The following is a 20,323-nucleotide window of genomic DNA, read 5'->3' as shown; positions in this document are numbered from 1 at the left end:
TCGTAGTGTCCACCATAATGTTTATTTTCCATCCAACCTGTTGATAAGATCACAGAAACCTGGATGAAGGTAAAAATAAAATAAAATATTGATCCATCACTTTTTTGACCCACAAAAAGTTTTTAACGGTTAATCGCCACTGTCTCCTATGGTATGGTGCACATGAGATTTGGATCTTCTTCAGTTTTGGTATCTTGCGTAAAATGATTTGGAAAAATGGATTAACGGAGTGGATGTAGAATAAATACATTAAGGTGGGCCCCACGGTAAGGAACGCACCATCTTGGTTGAGGCTAGAGCTGCACCTAATCCGCTCCCATTAAAAATAGGGAGTCACTTTTACTCCGGCTGTCTATGATGCTTGATACTCAGGCACTCGAAAATTGTAAATTAAACATTCATCAACTCATTTTAAACCGGCAGCATTGTGGAACTCAATGTTCTTAATTCACAATTCTAAAATCAGATTGGCTGAACAATACTAACCTCTGATTTATGTACACTTATCCGTTGAAAAAGGACCATTACAGATTCTCATTTTCAGCCGTCCAAATAGCAGTAATTTTTGGTTCATGATACATCTAACCTAAAACGGGACCCACAACCTGCAAAGTTTAATTTCGATTAATTATATTCCACCTATGCAAACAAACTCTATGTAATTTCTAAGTGCCTGCGCATCAACCATCACACTCCATCAGAGTATCAGAAGAGCTTTTTATCAATGAAAATTAAACAAGTGGCTACATATAGCCAAAGCTCGAGCCGACACCCTTCCTATTTCCAATCCCGATCGAGAATCGCAATTTCCAGACATTATCACACCCTCCAAACGCGTCTTCTTTCTCCAACAGTATCTCATCTCCTGATTCCAGCAACCGATCTCTCTTTCCCTGTGATGGACGGCGAGAATGGACGTGGGCCGGCGGAGGTGGCCCAGGAGCTGATCGACACTGTCAATGAGATCTCGGCCATTTCCGACTTCAGGAACGCATATAAGAAGCAGTTCTGCAATCTGGCCAGGCGATTGAAGCTTCTGGGCCCCATGTTTGAAGAGATCAAGGAGAGCAAAGAGCCCGTCTCCGATGACACGCTCCGAGCCCTCGTCTCCCTCAAGGAGGCGCTCGTTAGCGCGAAAGAGCTGCTCAGATTCGGATGCGATGGGAGCAAGATCTGCCTGGTACGTTTTCCTTAACCTGCGCACCCTTCCCCCCACTCGGAAATTTTTTTTTCTATTTTTATTATGTTTTTTTGTATATATTTTTTAAAAATATATATCGTGCGCGTTTCTCTGGATCATCGGGTTAGGTAGAATAGCTTATGGCGGGTTTGGGCGCGCTAGGTGCTAACGTGCGCTTCCATTAGATGAGAAATTGTCTCGTTTTCGGTTATTTATGCAACGCAGTGCGCATTAATCAGATGGGAATTTGTATTTTTTCTCTATTTTTCTTGGTGATTTAGGTGGAGCTAACGTGCACCTGCTCTAGCTTTGATGGAACTTTCTGTTTCTTCTGGAGATTTGTATGCTGCGTTGTGCTAACATGTTCATCCTTTCATTAGATTGGGATTGCTATAAGGGGGCGTCTCTTGTTGCACTGGGCGTGGTGCTAATGTTCACATGCTCTAGCTTAATTGTAATTTCAAAATTTTCTAGTTATTTAGTTCTCCCAGGTTAGGTAGATGGGAATGGATCTGCACATGGCTACTGCTAACTGGCAGATCCTTGTGTTTGATGGATCTCACTCTCTAACGTTTCTCTAACATGCACCATTTTGGGCTTTCAAGCTTATCTACATCATGGATGACTCTGTATCAATTGGTTAGATGGGTTAACCTTTTCAAGGTGATTTCTTGTAGCACTCCACTGGATTTTGGGGACGTGTGCACCCTTGTCGCTAATGTGCTCTTCGTCATTATATGGTTTCATTTATTTCTTTTGGGTGTTCTCTTATAGGCATTGCATTAGATAGAATTGGGGAAAATTTTCCAGTGTGCTTGCAACTAGAGATAATGTGTGCCTTGTTGTGGTTAAGGTGTTACGCCCATTCTCGTGGATCTATGATGCTCTGCTAATAATTGGGTTTTCTCAATAACATAAATTTGTAGTTTTTTGGTTCCTGTTTGTTTGCTTCAAAGGGAACAATGAGGGATGTCTCATTTCTATTTTAATTGGGACTTCATTCCCCCTATGTTTTTTTTTTTTGGGTAAAGGTGTTCCCACTACCCATTCATTCTTTAAATTAAAAAGGGGGGGGGGGGGGGGGGGGGAGGGGGCAAAATGAAAGTAGGGGAATGGATGAGTGAGAATTGTACAGAAGAAAAAAAGAGAAGGTTCTCTTGAATCTGAAATTGTCATCTTTCACGTTGTGCCTATGTCTTATCTGGATTTTGTAGTGTTATTTGATGAGATTTTTGGATTGGTGTTCTTTGGGTCTTGCCCATTTGATCTGCCTGCTTGATAAATGATACCTTTTATCACTTCTTTATGCGTGGGAACTTTTCTTTTATATTTTGTGGGTTTATCTCTGTTGTATTGAATTTTGAGTTTATTACAATTTCTTTGTTGTTGTTGGATGGATTTTTTTTTTTTCCTTTCCCAACTAAGAACCAGAATAGTTTCTCTCTCTCTCTCTCTCTCTCTCTCTCTCTCTCTCTCTCTCTTCCGTTAATTCTAGAAAGAATTAGAGTAGTTAGCATCGTGATATTGCCATTGTTATTCCATATGCATCATCATCAACACATTCAAAAGTACCTACCTACTGAGGCTTTATATGAGAAGGTAAATCAATTGGCTAAATATGTGCTTTATGGTTGAAAAGGAGTAATCAATTCATCTCTCTTTGTTTATTGTAGTTTGAGAGAAGAATTGGTGTTACTTCTTAAACTTTTTGGGATTTCCAGGACATTCCATCGACTTGTTGGAGGTCTCTATTGTGGATTTATGGTGATGAGTGATGACTATCGTCTATTGGTTGGATCTCTCTAACAGATGGACAGTAGCATTTATCTTTGTCATTGCCTTAATCATTTAATTAAACCCCTTATTTATAGAAATGCAAAGTGGGTTGGTAATGGTTGGAAATATTGTCGTTTTGGCACAATTGAGCCAACTGATCATCATTCTCTCGAGTATGATATGGGATCCATTACCAGGCAGTCACCTAGTTAGGATGGATCATCACTTTTCCCTTTTAAAATGGGACTCTAGAAAGGACGAGAGAGAGGGTGATTAAGATGGGATTAACACCTCATTAATCACAATGATGGCTTTAAATCAATATTTTCCACTGGTTTGGGGGATTCTCTCTAACTTATGCACTTCTTGTTATCATGCTCGTGTGGCTATGAACTGTTCAGACATCAATGTTGCTTCAAGAAGGCGTGGTTCTTTTAGTTGGAGGGAAATCATGTGGGCTGCAGGCTTTTGTTCTAATCATTTCTGGTTCACACGGTTGTCAGAATCCTACAAAATTTCGAATTCCAATTTAAGTGAAAATGATTTAAATCCCACTTTGAATTCCCTTTTAGATGAATCCTACAATTTATGATTCAAATCTCAATTTTATACTTGTTCTCTTCCTTTTCAAATTTTATTTGGCTTCAATTTTGGTGGTGTTTTAAGAATATTTTAAAATAGGCTAAATTTTTTATTTTATTCTTTATAAGAGATTAAATGTTGGTTCTTCTTTTCAACCTTAAGTTGTGGAGCTTTTGTTTATGATTTCTTACCTCTTAATTGGTTGATTTATTGATGGGTTCAAATGTACATTCTAGGCTGTGGTCTGGCACATGCCTTTAATTGTATTCCATAGGGAAATATCCTTGATTCTAAGTCAAGGCATAAATGGAGTGACAAATGCATATATCATATGAATGAAATAATGACTAGAATGGACTCATCACTCGAGGAGAATTGATATAGTCCGATGTAAGGTGTTGTTGAGAGGGCGTGAATCCCTAGGGGTGTAGACATTAAGGGCAGTTGACCACCAGGGGGATACGGGCCCCTATGGGGCAAGCCTCAAGCCCACCTAATGTAGGTTATAGGACCTGTTAGATGGCACTATACACTTTCCATTCCTTTTAATCAAATCAGCAAAATACAAGAATTACATAGATTTGTGTGGTTTAGCAATATGCATACTCCATGGGGTAGTAGTACGGAGATTTCACTAAAATGAGGGAAATTAGAAGTACAAGTATAGTTTCTTGAAGTACAATAGAAAGCATAGCAATGCATGTCATGCATGTGCTTTGATCGGGGATCATTCGTATTCAGAGTATCCGGATCACTAGTCAATGCATTCATAGTGTTAGGGAACGAGTAGCCTTTACTTCTGTCCTGTGTAATTATAGATGTGTATGCTGCCTTGACAATGAGCGCAGGATCTTCCGAGAGCATGTGAGAGCTGGACTGTCATCCGAGCAAGAAGTGGGGTGCGGTCATATGGCTTCCCCTTATGGCTAGCCAATATTAGGTATTGAATGCATGGCTGAACTTGGATTGACGCGAGGCCATATGGAAAATAGAGTGAAGAAGATCGGGGGGTGACACTGTGTAAGTATGAGTCAGGCAACATAGGGTTGTGCCAGGTATGAGGCGAGCATCGTAGTGCTGTTCCATGTGTGAGACGGAGAGCTCAGGGCAAGGAGTGTAAAGATGTGTTCGCATAGGCGAGGAGCTCGTAGCTGCATTCATACAAATGATGATGATGTCAGTGCATGGCATTGCCTGTGCATATAGTTTAGCTGACATTTTATCCTGTATTGTGTAGCTCGAGAGTGAGCGCAGGCGAGAACAACAGTGATAGTGATCACTTGGATAGATGAGCCTCGATTTGTGCTCCGCTACGAGATAGGTGGTGGGCGCTGCCTGACAGCCACCCCAACCCACTAGCCTATATGAGTGAGCGGGGGCATCTCTCCTCACTGGTTAGCGGGAGGAGAGAGAGAGAGAGAGAGAGAGAGAGAGAGAGAGAGAGAGAGAGAGAGAGAGAGCCTCGACGCAATGCATCTGGAATGTTTTATGGACAATTGCAATCATGTTGACATATATATATATATATATATATATATATATATATATATATATATATATATATATATATCTATTGAAATAACTATCTATGATATAATATGTATTATACATGAGTATCATATGCTTTGACTTCAACTTAAAGACCTATACTTTAAAAAAAAAACATAATATTGTCACATATCTTGAATTCATAGTTTGCTTTCTATTCGTTGTTCTTTTTTTTTTTTTCTTTTTCATTTTTTTTTTCTCCAAGGTTTCATTATGTCATTTAAACTGAAAGGATTTATTTGGTTCTTCTTACAATAATGAGAAACTCATGATTATATTTTTTAAAGGCCTCATTAGCTATGTTTTGTCAAAATCATACATTTTACAATTTGATCACAAATATGCATGAAGTGTTTGATCATTGTATTACAATTATTTTGGATAGCGTAAATGGTGTCTAAAGTACATAAAAAGTTAATTTCTTTTTTCATTTTTGCGATTTTTTTCTTCTTGTTGAGAGAGGATTTTGATATTCAACATTGCTTTAGGAACAAATTATTAACGGACTCGTATATGCTTTTCAAGTTAAATTTCTTGAAAGACAAAAGTAAAGGACGTAATTTATTTTTTTTCTTGGTGTATTGGTGGGAAATGAATGATTGGTGAGTTTTTAATTTTTTTAATTTATTTACATTTTTCAGTTTTATTTCAATTTTTAAGAAAATTGAAAAAATCTTACAATTTACAAGATGATTCGTGCTTTTATATGATTTGATCCGTGTTATGATTTGCAAATCAATAATGATTTTGACAACATTGCCGGTTAAGAGTAAGTAACAGTTAAAATATTCGATTTTGTTTTTTGAGAAGATCTGTGGTGTGCCGATAGTCTTCTGTGTGAGAGCATTGTTGGTTAAGAGTGATTACCAATTCGTTCCTTCCATGGCGTGATCTCTCATTCCCCGGTTAGTGTGAGTGGCTGCCACAACACTTATGTGGCATTATAACACTTCACCCAAGGTTATGGCCTTTGCTTAGTTGGTAGGAAGGAATATGGTGCTCACCATTGGCAATCTTTGGAGAGGGTCAATTATCATCACCAACGCTTGTAGCCTATGCCTTCAAGATGCGAAGAAGGTTGATCATTTATTCATCCACTAGCGCTACTCACCATCTGTAATCTTTGGGGAAGGTCGATGATTATCACCAATACTTGTAGCCTATACCTTCAGGATGTGGAGTTAATTGATCATTGATTCATCCATTGCCCCTGCGCCAAATTTTTGTGGTAAGAGATCTTTGGCTTCTTCAATGTCACATGGGTGGTGCCGGGTAATATTGAGGTATTCTTCCTCGCATGGCACAAAGAATTTCTTGGAAGGAAGGGGAAAATGGAGGTTAGCTTTATTTGTTGGTCCTTGGGCCCTATGGGGAGAAAGGAATAACCAATGCTTTTGGAATCAAAGCAAGTCGACATTCAAGATTTTTGGGCAGGCGAAGTCAAAAATGTTAGAGTGGGCTTCTTGATTATTGGGGTCTTATTGATTGTATTGGTTTTCTTGCTTGGGATTGAGTTTTGTTGGGGTTTTGCTAGGTTTGATTTTTCTTTGTCGAGTGTTATCTTGTAGACTTTGGGCTTCTTCTCTTTAATCAAATTTCATTATCTTTCAATAAAAAAAAGGTTATAATTGCTATTAGGGAACAAAGGGCAAATGGATTGATTCTTTCAACAATTTAGTAGTAAGGTGTAGTATTTAAGGGACCATGTGATGAGGACATCCGAGCACCATACTGAAGGAGGAGGGTTGAGCCAGTCTCCTTATTGCTAGACGATCATTACATGGGGCCCACTTGGCCCAATTCACATTCCTAGCTACGTTGAAGACCTCATGTGCATGTTCATGCATATTTGAATACCCCACATTGGGAAGATGCATGTAGGCTGCATATAGGAGCTTGATGGATATATCAAACCGATGGATCAGGTGGACACGATGATTGGACCTTTGGATCATCATCATTGGACATCTCGATCGTCAACCCCCACGGGCTACGAAATTGTTTAGTTGTTTAGATTGTTTACATGTTTTGTTAATTTTGGTATAATTTATATTTATGTTGAGATTATGGTGTTAGGAACAACTTTTAATTTATCAAGTGTATTTATGTTGAGAATCTTATCTTAGAGCACATTTGAAAAAAAAGATATGTTTTCTCTTATTCATGTAATTTAAAGAATACTCCATGTGATTTAGAGGTTGGGTGTAGTGTGATTCCAATTCCCCATTCAATGTAGGTGCAGGGCTTCCATCTATCATCTTCCTTCTCTCTTCCTTTCTATCTTAAAAGAGGTATTTTATCAAAACTTTATCTTTCTTCTTCCCTTCCCATCCAAAATCATCTTCTTCTTCTTCTTCTTCTTCTTTTTTTCAACTTTTCATCATCCAACTTCGACCCCAACCGAACCCAACCATTAAGGACCCTGAAACCCTAGCCAACAACCGACACGTGCAACCCCACGGCCACACATGTGAGCCACTAGGCTGACCGTACGGACAACCCCTCAATCCCTTAATTCCCCCTTGCTTCCCCCATCAAAACCCCTTCCTCATCCCTAACCCTACCCTAAACCTTAGATCCCCAATTTTCTATTTTTCCTAATTTCCAAAAACCCTAATTCTAAAATCCTCAATTCACATGAACCATAATTTTCCAAATTTCAAAATTTTCCCTTCCTAACCCTAATCATAGAACCTATAAGTCAGTACCTTGAGTGTGGAACGTGCCTATGCTAAATTGGAAGTTTTATTCTTCCATCGGGCCTAGTTTTGATTGATTTATGTGATTTCTTAGCATGCAGGCATGTGATTTAGGTTAAATTATGTGGTGGGTTAGTATCTTTTGTTAATTGAATAACTTATGGACTCTTTCATAATCTCCATGTTGCATGCTAGCATTAAATCTTGTCTTGCATCACCATGAGGTTGTAGACCTCTCCCATCTATAATAGCACATTTGGAACTAGAATTGAATGGAAATTTTCGATTAGAACCTTGTTACGGTCATCATCAGCAGGGGATGGTAGAAGATCTGTGTGATTTTCGAAAATTTTGGTTAGTGAGGACTCCTATCAAGGTTAGATCCTTCGTTTGGATTGCTTGTCTTGACAAAATCTTAACACCATTGACCATCTTAAGAATCGGGGGATGTCGATCCCCAATAGATGCTCAACGTGTTGCGCGAGTGAAGAATTTGTAAATCATTTGTTTATTCATTATATGGTAGCTAGGGAGTTATGGTTGGAAGTGCTTGCAAGTTCGGCATGGAGTGGGTATTCTCGAAATTTGTTTTAGGGTTCATAGAGGGTTGGGCATCTGGATTCTCGAGCCTAGGGTGATATTGGCCTTATTCGCTAGAGCATGATTGTGCAAGCAATGATTTGGTTGATATGGTTGGAAAGAAATCAAAGGTCCCTCATATACATTTCATTTCCAATTGTGAGGTGGTGTTGAATGGCAGCAGGTGAAGAATCAGTTTTTGCTCATTGGAATTCTCCTCTAGTGGATAATGCGAAAATCAAATTTGATGGCGCTCTTTGGGCAACTTGGGGCCAGTGTGTGTGGCATTGCTTAGGACTGTCAAGGGAATGTTTTGGTGGTTTTCTTTGGCTCGATTGAGATCAAAGTCTCAAATTTCGTGGAGGCTGCCATTGCTTTATATCTAGTTAGGGTGGCGGTGGATTTCTTTTTTTTTTTTTTCTCCCCTGTGATAGTTAGAAGGGATTCTCGAAATGTTATCACTTGGGTAAGTCTATGCAATGTTTCAAATAATGCTTGTAGCGTAGCACTACATAGCACAAATCCCTTGTAGCATATGCTCTAGGGGTCGTAGTATTCACTACAGCTAGTTAACGTACGCTACAATGCATAGTTTAAACAATGTAAAAATCACATTATAAAAAAAACTTAAAATGTGAAGTTAACTCCAACTTTCTTTGTTTATTTGAACTTAAATGGCGGTGACCCATTGTTAAATTTGCTGTGAAACTCACTTGGTGAAAGGTCTTTAAAACTAAAGTTAAATGAAAAATGGTTTTTGCAAATCCCTCTTTTGAACTGTACGTGCGACATAAGCCCCCCTTCCACCCAAAACCCTTCTGTTCTCTCGATCCAAAAGGCCATTGAAGGAGAGATTTAGGCCGATCAGTCGCCCTTGCAAGAAAGCCCATTTGCTGTACTTTCAAGAGCATTGGAGCTGAAATGAAGGAGAAAATAAGATTTCTCCCTTTTTGCATCCGTATGGCTATAAAGCTCCAATTTTCAGTTTTTGGTTTGATTGACTCTCTTCTTAAGCCTGCAAGAGTATATGTTCTTGCCCCTCAATGAGTTTCTTTTCATTTCAAATGAAGATCTATTGTTTCTTTTGAGATTTTTTTTCTTTTTCTTTTTTTTTTTTCTAAATTTTTTCCATTTTAGGATGTTGGTTACTGTGCAATATTGTAGTATAGGGGTTGCTATCCATTTTTTCTTATATATATATATATATATTAGAGCCTGTTGTGGTGCTTGTATGGCACATTAGGGGTCGCTATCCAATCATCTGTTAGGCATTTTTACATTTTTTCTTACAATTTATCATACTCTTTTTTTTTTTTTTTTTTAAATAAAAGAATAAAAAAAGAAGTATTGTGTAGCTTACACTACATGCTAATGCTATTTATGCTACATGCTACAGAGGGCTGAACGCTACGCGACACGCTACCACTATTTAAACCACTCGTCTAAAGTCTTCCCTCATGGAGGGTGGCTGATTGGCTTGAACGCTACACAACACGCTACCACTATTTAAACCACTGGTCTAAAGTATTCCCCCATGGAGGGTGGCTGATTGGCTTGAGGCGGTTTTCAACCTTTGTTAGCATCATGCTATGCCCTTCTCTCATGTTTTGAGAGAGGCCACTGATGAGGCAGATAACTCTTGTGAAGAGGGATGCAGTCAGCATTGACCTTCAAGACTATCTACATGCTTCATGCAGATAGTCTTGTGCCTCTAGTGCTGATTTTTGGGTCTTTCTCCTGATGGCTTTGTGCGGTATCCTCCTGTTTAGGGCCATTGTATTTCATCTTTGTGTATTTGTTTTTCCTTTTCCCTTAATGAAATTTGGCCTATTAAAAATAAAAGTGTATAGTCTGGTATTTTTCATGATTTCCTATAGGGATTATATTAAGTAGGTCTAGGGAAAACTTTCTCAAGTGTGCTTTGTGAGTATAAAGCTTGCTTCGGATCTTAAGGAATGGGAATATGGATTTGGTAAATCCATCAACTTCTCAAATTCATGGATTTGCATTAAATTTGGATTTGGCAAATCCCATTCTCCATTCTTTGTTAATCAATCTACAAATTCATGGAAATGGTAATAGCTTTTATTGCTTTCAAGAGAGACGTTCAATTGCCAAAAAAAAAAAAAAAAAAGAGCGAGAGAGGAGCTTTCAAGGGAGTTCCCTCAATTTGTGGTTGCGAAGACATTTTTTTTTTTTTTAGTGGATTTGGATTTGACCCACTTCTGTCGATTTGGGAAACCCACAGATTTAGCAAATCTCCAAAGAAAAACAAACAGGGGAAATTTTAAATCCATGGATTTCTCAAATCCCTGCCCTAAATCCCTCACCCCAAACAGTTTAGATAAATTTATGGCTTGTTTTGGCTCCTGGTTGTCTTTTAAGGAAAAGACATGATGATTTTGAATGGGTGGATTGTCTTTGATATGTGGAACCTTTGGATCACCTATTCATGCACTTTATCTTCACTCAAGAGATGGGCGAACTTCCTTTGATTGCTCAATGTTCAAATTTTCAATTGGGGAACTCTTGGAGGCATGAGACTCAGGAAGAAGAGGAAATTGAAAATAATCTATGAGGGTGGCTTCTCCACATTGTGGTCCTATTGGCAGTATGGCTTTAACACAATAATAGGTCAATTAGAGACAAGTTGATCTCGTTGAAGGTGGTCTTTTCTAAGGCTAATGGACTTGTGATTGAGTGGGCAAGGCCTTCAAAGGAATTCAAAGCAAGGGCTCGTGGATTTACTTAGGAGGCTTGGGGGGGACTTAATTGCTTTGTATTAATAAGATGATTTCTCGTCATTCTGTTTATATTTTGCTTGATTCTCTCTTTTAATAAATTTCCATTGCCCATCAAATATGCTAGCGATAATGTGTGCCTTGTTTGGATGCACCTTTTGTGGCTCCGTGATTTTGTGCTAATAATTGGGTTTTATCAATAACATAAATTTAGACTGTTTGAACTCATGTTTGTTTGATTCAAAGTGAATGAGTTGGCCAAGAGATTAGCTGAAGGAGGGATTTTTCTCCCTTTGATTTTAATTTGGATAAGTATTATGTTAGAAAAATCCAGGTTTTTGGGTGTTTTCAAGTTCTTTTGTAACAAGTGTCTAGTCACATGGGCTAGACTCTTTAGTTTAGCTCCATTTAAAAATGGGGCAACTCTTCAACCGTATGCATGGCATATTTGTATGGCAATCCTGACTGTTCAAGTCGCTGACCCAACTGTGGAAGGAGTATAACAAAAAAATTACACTAAGAAGATAATGTTGACTATCTGATGTTCCCTTTGAAATGGAACCACTCACTATTTCACTCTTAACTGAACATTTGATAACCGTTAGTTGGGTGGTCAAGATTACATCAATATGATTTGAGACACATATTCTCCATCCAAAATGGGAGTCACAGTTTTGCTGGTCTTGATGGCTGTAACAGCAGTGCCTCATGTGAGGAAGATGAGTCGCCACCATATTCAAAATGGTGCTAAACACAGGAGTGTAGCCCCTGGTTAGACATGGCATGACTTTTTTTTTCTTCTAGTTCTGCTCTTGTATGACAAGGACAAGACCCTACACTTTCTTTGAAATTGGGTCATGTGATCTGACACTCTCGGACACCATTCATGTATACAACTGTTAGTGCTTTCTTTCCCTCTCTCTTTTGGGTAAATCTTTATGAATAAGTAATAATAATAACAACAACTATTTATTTGCATATTTATTATTTTGAGGATTCTTTTAATTAAAAATAACTATGATATAGTATGAGAATACATATATATATATATATATATAATTTAAGTATTTGTAGAGACATGTGACATAGGATGGATGAGAAATTTTTTTTTAAAGAGGAGAACAATTGTTTGTAAACCACAATTCAAGGAGTTGTTTTCTTAGTTTTTCTCCCTTTGTAAACAGAATATGTTCATTGTATATTCGCACTTTAGTAATAATTCCCTTAAAATTGGGAATTATTACTAAAGACACAAAAATAGGTCCGATCGATAATTTGATCAATCTATTTGTTAGGATCCATCATGGATTGCTTGTGATTCTGAAGAATCACTTTTGTTAGGCCATTGTAACCATCCATCCATGGCATGGAAAAAGGATGGCTATAGAAAATATGCAAACTAAAGGATAGATTGGATCATCTGATCAGTTCCATTTTGGCATAGTAGCCCATGAAATATGTTCTGGAATTAATGCACGGTTCAAATCAGTCAATTGCACTTGGGGCACTGGAGCATTTCTCCCTAGCAAAATCCCTCAAAATCTTTTCTAAATAAAGACTCCAAATAATCAAGCTACAACCCGTGAACATCCATATCCTCCCAAAACATCTTGGGTTTTGTCCATGTAGCACCCTTGCCTTTTGCTATACTAGAAAAGATCCTCTCAATTTTACATATTTGTAAAAATCCCCTCCCTGTATCGTGTATGTGCAAACCTTAGTTGCATGATCCACATGCCACAACTGCTTGAATTGCACTTCAGACCCGTGTTCCTGCTCCTCGTTCTAGTTGTTTATACTTGCTACCATTTTGAAACTGACGCCTCCTCTCTCCGACAACTGAATTTGTTGCCACTTCACACTTTATGCATCTATAGTGCGAGCTACACCAAATTACTTTGCAATAGAAAAAGCAGCATCATTAACTAACTTTCAAAAAAGACAGTTTTGCCTCTTTGTATAAAGGGGCAAGTGAAAGAGGGTGGGCTTTTGAGGTCCTCCATTAGTGAGAGCCATCACTTCCATAAAGGGGCAAGTGAAAAGGGTGATTTCGCGGAATGCTTCATTAGCGAGGACCATCCGATTGAGAGTTTCAATCACCAGATCATGGGCTCCACTTTAGTTAGTGTGGCAATTGGTCAAGTTAGGGTTGGTCAGGAAGGGGAAAGGAGGGAGGTGGCAACTGGTTGAGTTTGGGTTGGTCCGTAGGGAGGGATGCACAGCATCCCATCTGATGAGTTGGTTTTGGGTTTTCAAACTATTGTCTCAACACAATGATTACCAACTCTTCTAGTGGAACACCCACTTTGGTATCTTCTTTGTCAGTGCAACATCCACTTTTGTATCTTCTAAATTCTTGGAAAATGTCTCTGGTACTTTTTGTCTTCATTAATTATATGGAATTTGTGGCGTATGGTCAGGCCTGAAATATCATGCCTAGGGGTGTCATCACATCCTGACTAGCCTGTAATTTCCTCTGCAGAATATCATGCCGTATTGAAATGCTTGTGTAAAATTAATCTGCAATTTCTTTTCGAAATAAAAAAAATGACTTCAATTGTTTTCATTTTTTATTCATTCTCGACTGATGATTTTTTCCTTTCAAAAATTGAATATTTTGATATATTGTTTTCTCGTGTCATAGTTTCTACTGTCAAGATAACACCCTAAAGCGTGTAAGGTTTGAACTTTGATTTATGGACAATAATAATTTGATGGTTTACCATCTTATGGACCATGTGAACACATTCTCTTGCAAAACTCAAAGAAGTGATGCATCCATTCATCAGTGTGCCACAGATATCACTATTCATTTGTATCCTGTGGGAACCCACTCATTACTGTCTCTCTTTCACGTGGCTTTTTGACTCTCTCTCTCTCTCTCAACCACCACCACCAACCCAAAAGTCATGTTGTGTTGTTGGGGATCCCCAACACCTCTCTCTCTCTCTCAATCACTGACTGCTGTTTATGTGCTTCTAGGTCCTAGAAAGTGGGCAAATAATGAACAAATTTCAGGAAGTGACAGCTCAATTGGAGCAAGCTTTGAGTGGAATTTTCTATGATAAGCTTGACATATCAGATGAAGTCAGAGAACAGGTACAGAGCTATCTTTGAGTGTATGTACATGCATGGACACCAGGCAGATCTTATTAATTTAATACATGCATTAACAAGAATTTGAGCCGGTTCATTTGTACTCTTAATATTGTTTTGGATTCGTTGATAAGAAATTAGTGGGCCCCAAAAAAATCTCTATCCTTTTAAAAACCTTTGTGTTAACAAGAACTTGAAGATCCCAAGAACATATTTATTTAACCTTTTTCATTGACAGGGACTTCAAAACCCCCACACATTTTTTTTCTTCTGTATATATTTCAACAAGAACTTGAGTAGACCCCATGCAATTATTTTCTTTTCTTTTCTTTCCTTGTTTCTTTTTTTCCCCCTCTTCTGGTTTATGCATTAACAAGAGCTCTTGGAATCTTCAAGGTTCTTGTTAACGTGAAAAGGTTTCGAAAGAGCCGGTTCATTTGTACTCTTACTATTGTTTTGGAGTCGTCGATAAGAAATTAGTGGGCCCCAAAAGAATCTCTATCCTTTTTAAAAACCTTTGTGTTAACAAGAACTAGAAGATTCTAAGAACAGATTTATTTAACCTCTTTCATTGACAAGGACTTCAAAACCCCCCCACATTTTTTTTTTCTTCTGTATATATTTCAACAAGAACTTGAGTCCCATGCAATTATTTTCTTTTCTTTTCTTTCCTTGTTTCTTTTTTTTCCCCCTCTTCTGGTTTATGCATTAACAAGACCTCTTGGAATCTTCAAGGTTCTTGTTAATGTGAAAAGGTTTCGAAAGAGTAGAGATTATTTTGGGCATTAACGAGAGCTTAGGAGGGTATGAGGTGTGTTTTTTGTTTCTTTTATTTCTGAAATGCTTGATGAATCAACTCCTATTGTGTCCAGGTTGAGCTGGTGCATGCTCAGTTAAAAAGAGCCAAAGGGCGGGTCGATGTGCCCGATGTTGAGTTATATGAGGATCTGTCATCCACTTACAATAACAGCAGTGATGCAGATACAGATCCTTCTGTGTTAAGGAGATTGGCAGAGAAGTTACAGCTCATGAGCCTATCTGACCTCAAGCAAGAGTCCCTAGCTTTGCATGAGATGGTGGCAGCAAGTGGTGGAGATCCTGGGGAGAACATAGAAAAGATGTCTATGTTGCTGAAGAAGATCAAGGATTTTGTGCAGACGGAGAACCCTAACATGGGTGGTCCTGCGAGTGACACCACTGGGGGAGCTCCTGCTGATGGGAGTGCCAAATCTCCTGTCATACCAGATGATTTCCGCTGCCCAATATCCCTGGAGTTGATGAAAGATCCAGTCATTGTTTCCACAGGACAGGTATTAAGCACCATTCAGGATTTTCTCTGAAAATCAATTTTGTTTGGCACAAAAATCAAGTAACTTATCAGATGGGTGTCCAGACAGGTGGTGCCCATGGTTAAAATGATCCATACCATTGATCTGATGGCCCCACAGTGGATGGGTACAACCCAAATATCTCCAGGTTTGGAAGATATTGCAGGATTGCCAATTAAAATTTTTTTTAAAAATGGTAGGATTGGACTACACAGGCTATTCAGTAAATACAGGCCAATCATTGGATGGATAGGATCTTCCAATCTAGAAGATTTTTGGGTCATCTCTGATCAACTGTGGAGCCAATCACATCAAAAGTCGGCAATCAGGATCAATTTTAGCCATAGGCACCACTTCCCACAATCCGTGGACACTAGGAAGATTCATGTCCTATTGCATCGGGGAACTGATGATAATTCCTCCACAATGAAAGATTGTATTGTGATGGTCCTCTCTTCCACTTCTGCAGACATATGAACGATCCTGCATTGAGAAGTGGCTTGAAGCTGGGCATACCACATGCCCCAAGACGCAACAGACGCTTAGCGGCACGGCCCTCACGCCCAACTATGTCCTGCGCAGTGTCATTGCCCAGTGGTGTGAGGCCAATGGCATGGAGCCACCCAAGCGTCCGGGCAACTCCTCCAGACCCACTAAGCCCCCATCGGTCTGCACTCCTGCTGAACGTGCCAAGATAGACATCCTCATCCGCAAGCTCGCATCTGGCAACCTTGAAGACCAGCGTTCTGCTGCAGGCGAGCTCCGCCTTCTTGCCAAGCGCAATGCTGACAACCGTGTCTGCATTGCCGAGGCAGGTGCAATCCCCCTCCTTGTCGGCCTTCTCTCCAGACCCGATCCACGTACTCAGGAGCATGCTGTCACCGCACTCCTTAACCTTTCAATCTGTGAGGAGAACAAGGGGAGCATCATTTCATCTGGCGCTGTGCCAGGTGTGGTTCATGTGCTAAAAAAGGGAAGCATGGAGGCACGAGAGAATGCAGCAGCCACGCTCTTCAGCCTTTCTGTGGTGGATGAGAACAAGGTGACTATCGGTGCATCAGGGGCGATCCCTGCACTCGTGGCGCTGTTGAGCGAGGGGAGTCAGCGTGGGAAGAAGGATGCAGCGACGGCTCTCTTCAACCTGTGCATATACCAAGGCAACAAGGGGAGGGCAGTAAGGGCTGGCGTGGTGGCTACGTTGATGAAACTGCTGACAGAGTCTGGTGGGGGAATGGTGGATGAGGCGTTGGCCATACTAGCGATACTAGCGAGCCACCCTGAGGGGAAGGCGGCAATTGGGGCTGCAGAAGCAGTGCCGGTGCTGGTGGAGGTGATCAGGAGCGGGTCCCCCAGGAACAGAGAAAATGCAGCTGCAGTGCTTGTACACCTGTGCAGCGGAGACCAACACCATCTAGTAGCGGCACAGGAGCTTGGGGTGATGGTCCCGCTGTTAGACATGGCACAAAACGGCACTGATAGGGGAAAGAGGAAGGCATCCCAACTAATTGAGCGAATAAGCAGATTCATCGAGCAGCAAAAGCAGGCGCAGGAGGAAGCTGAGGCTCAGGCTCAGGTTCAGGTTCAGGTTCAGGCTGCTCAGGCTGAAGCGCAGACATCACAGCTGGCTTTGGCAGCTGATACTGATAAATGAGGGAAGGCTTTTGTTTTTGGTTTTCTTCTTGCGGGTTGAGAAGTGGGAAGAGGGTGTTGTTTGATTAAAAATGGGAGGTGGAAGATCACTTCCCTATCTGTAAGTTATTCCATTTGTTGTGTGGGTTGCAAAAACTATGTGGATTTGGGTGAAAATTACACATCCATCCCCAACGAGATATGAAGAAAGACGCCTCAAATGCTGGTAACATGGTGCGTGTGTGTGTGATGTAGTATGTACCATCTAATGTAAGCATTCTCAATTTTTATGGAAGGAAAATCTCTCTCTCTCTCTCTCTCTCTCTCTCTCACACACACACACACACACACACACACACACACACACACACGCACATATGCGTGCTTATGGTAGGGCCCTGCACTGGTTGTGTCTTGAGGAACCGATGATTTGAGGGAGCTGTCCAATTAGGGCCTCTTGAATGATTGTGGAATTTTAGTTGTAAACACAACACCTGCACAGAGTTTCACCTACAAATTGTGTTTACATTCTCTTGTATCTGGCTTTCAAGTGGTAAATTGTGTAGCATATAGAAAGTAGTTATTCACGCCAAGGAACTTTGGAGTATAAATCCCACAGAAATCTTCAAACCATGTAAGGGTTTGATTTTTTTGGGCTGTAAGAGGGCTAACCTGTGCACATTGATGGCTTGGATGTCCTGCACTCATCATAGTGGTCCTATGCACATTCTTGTAAGTTTGTGATGGCGGCAGGCATATGATGGATGGATTGGATGTGGAGTTGTATGCGAACTGAGTTAGCTCAGTTAGCTCGCTCGACTTGACTCGAAAAAGCTTGATTTGACTCAGTTGGAAACTGAGTTCAAACCAAATTGAGCTGATTTTTTTAGCTTGAAAAAATTTTGAGCTGAGTTCATGCTTGCCCGAGCTCAACTCGGATTGAACCAGTTTGGTGACCCGGTTATCTTGATATTGATGTTACTCACCAAGTGTTTGATGAAATGACTCAATGAAGTGTCGGCCAGTGGATATGAAAAAAATATCCTTATACCTTGATTTTGATGTTACTTACTGAGTGTTTGATGAATTACCTATAAATTGCTGCTGTTGTTTTACATACCATGAGAAATTAAAGGTGCACTCCATGTATTTGAGAAAATGTCGCATAGGTTCAATCTTGGCTCAAACTCGGCTCTAACTAGCTTGAGCTGCTGACCAAACCGAGCCCAGCTAGCTAGTTAGGCTCGAGGACCAAGCCGAGCCGAGTTCGAGCTAGGGTCAGCTAATGGCTAAGCTAAGTCAAGCCGTGCCAAGCTCGACTCGATTCGGCTCGTGTACAGCTCTAATTGGATGTATTGCACACATCATGGTGGACCTCACAGATAGTATGGTGGATGCTCTGCTATGTATAATGTCTTTTTAAATGTAATTTCATAAAACATGACATTATTTTCCAATCAAAAACTACTTGCAAACCCTTTACCTATAAAACCTTCACAACCAAAGGATCGTTTAGGCATTCAACTCCATAGAATAATCAGAAGCAATGCATTTTGCCAATTTGATTCAGTGTTAGGAACCTACCTAACAAGGCCGTTAAATCATTTGGGTATCGTACCACACCACCACACTCCACAGCTGATATCCGCAGTGGCCCACTCTATGGCAGCTCTCTCTCTGTCTCCTCTTCAATATGCCCAAAGCCCTAGAAATGATGGAATGTATTAAGCTAGGCCCTTAAAACCATTACAGTCCGCTATGATTTCCTTTGGCACCTTGCCTTTTGATGTGTCCTATTGTATTGATGCCCATAATGACAATCTGCTGTTGGTGAACTCTTCTTGTTTTGTAGGTGGTGGCATCAAGTTGGGTGTCCTTTTTATCACTATCTGAGATAAGATCGTACAATGATATGTTTCATCGACAGCAGCATTTCTGTTGGTTTCTGTCCATTCATGTTTCAGATTTTTTACGTCACTATCTAAAGGAATTGACTTATACACCCACCCTGTTCAGTTATGTACGTCCATTTTTGGTTTTTCTATATAAAAAAAATATAATTCAATTCCCAAATGAAAAATGGGTATGCAAATAAAGAAGACCCAAGCATCAATGATCTCTCCCTCATTAAACCAAACCGAACCTTGTTTTGAAACTTGATTATTGAGCTTGTTTGGGTGGCCAATTAGATTTAATCAAATACTAAAAGAGAGCAAGATGAATTTCAATTCTGGCCAAATATTTGTAAGGAATTCAACAGTCAGTATTAGAGCCAATAACACATCTTATATTTATATTATCAAAAGAGATAAACTTATGCCAAGGGTAACATGAATCCAAGTAAAAGCCATGACGAGGTAAAAAAGGGCTTAAATCCAAATAGGTGGAATGTTATTTCGAAGCTTTGTCAGATTTTCTTATAAAGAAAATGTGTCATAACTATGATTTTATTATTACTAAACAAAACTTTAATTTTCAATAAAATGCAGACATATTTGCATACATGGAAAAAATTGTAACCATTATACTTTTCTATGGCTTTATCGTGAAAATCTTAAATCCAAATAGTCACACCAAAATATTTGAATGATGATTTGACATTAGGTAATGTAAAAATGCCTTCAATAAACCAAATATATAAATTGAGGATCAAATGTAAATGTCAATAGTAAACAAGTAATTTATAATAATTACATTACTGTTTTGCAATTGCTAAATTAAACCAAACGTGGGAATCATCAGTAAAACACAAATGAATTCAGAAATTAAAAGGAAAAAAAAAAAAAGAAGAAGAAGAAGAAGAAGAAGAAGAAATTTGTAATTATTACAATTTTTGGAAGTATTATTATGAAAATCTTAAATTTAAATGATCATGCAAATATATTTTGATGATGATTTGACATTAAGTAATATAAAAATACCTTCAATATACTAAATATGAAAATAGAGGATCAACAGTAGATGTTGTTAGTAAACAAGTAAAGTGATTTGTAATCATTACATTATAATTTTAGCATTGCTAAATTAAAAACAAAAATTATTGGTAAAACACATGCATTCAGGGAGTCACAAAAAGAAATATGTAATTATTACACTTTTCCATGTATATTATGAAAATTTTAAATTCAAACATCTTTACCCATATATTTTAGTGATGATTTGATA

The 20,323-nt window shown here is 39.2% G+C and overlaps 1 protein-coding gene across 1 annotated transcript; it reads left to right on the top strand.

The window, feature by feature from the left end:
• Nucleotides 1–768: 768 nt before the first annotated feature.
• LOC131243685 (U-box domain-containing protein 13-like) lies at nt 769–17,388 on the top strand. Its single transcript, XM_058243198.1, has 4 exons — nt 769–1,180; nt 14,088–14,204; nt 15,074–15,511; nt 15,999–17,388. Exons 1-4 carry the CDS (start codon nt 899–901, stop codon nt 17,178–17,180), a joined length of 2,019 nt encoding a protein of 672 aa, XP_058099181.1. The 5' UTR covers nt 769–898; the 3' UTR covers nt 17,181–17,388.
• Nucleotides 17,389–20,323: the final 2,935 nt, after the last annotated feature.

This window comes from Magnolia sinica, chromosome 4 (assembly GCF_029962835.1).
Source record: "Magnolia sinica isolate HGM2019 chromosome 4, MsV1, whole genome shotgun sequence".
Lineage (NCBI taxonomy): Eukaryota > Viridiplantae > Streptophyta > Magnoliopsida > Magnoliales > Magnoliaceae > Magnolia > Magnolia sinica.
Note: the sequence above shows the minus strand (reverse complement) of the source record. Positions and strands in the feature narration are given on the sequence as shown.

Excerpts from the sequence above, each read along its gene's own strand:
- LOC131243685 (XM_058243198.1), top strand. The coding sequence starts at position 899 with ATGGACGGCGAGAATGGACGTGGGCCGGCGGAGGTGGCCCAGGAGCTG. Across the intron at positions 14,205-15,073 it reads CAGATGAAGTCAGAGAACAG|GTTGAGCTGGTGCATGCTCA; the intron begins GTACAGAGCTAT and ends TATTGTGTCCAG. Across the intron at positions 15,512-15,998 it reads TCATTGTTTCCACAGGACAG|ACATATGAACGATCCTGCAT; the intron begins GTATTAAGCACC and ends CCACTTCTGCAG.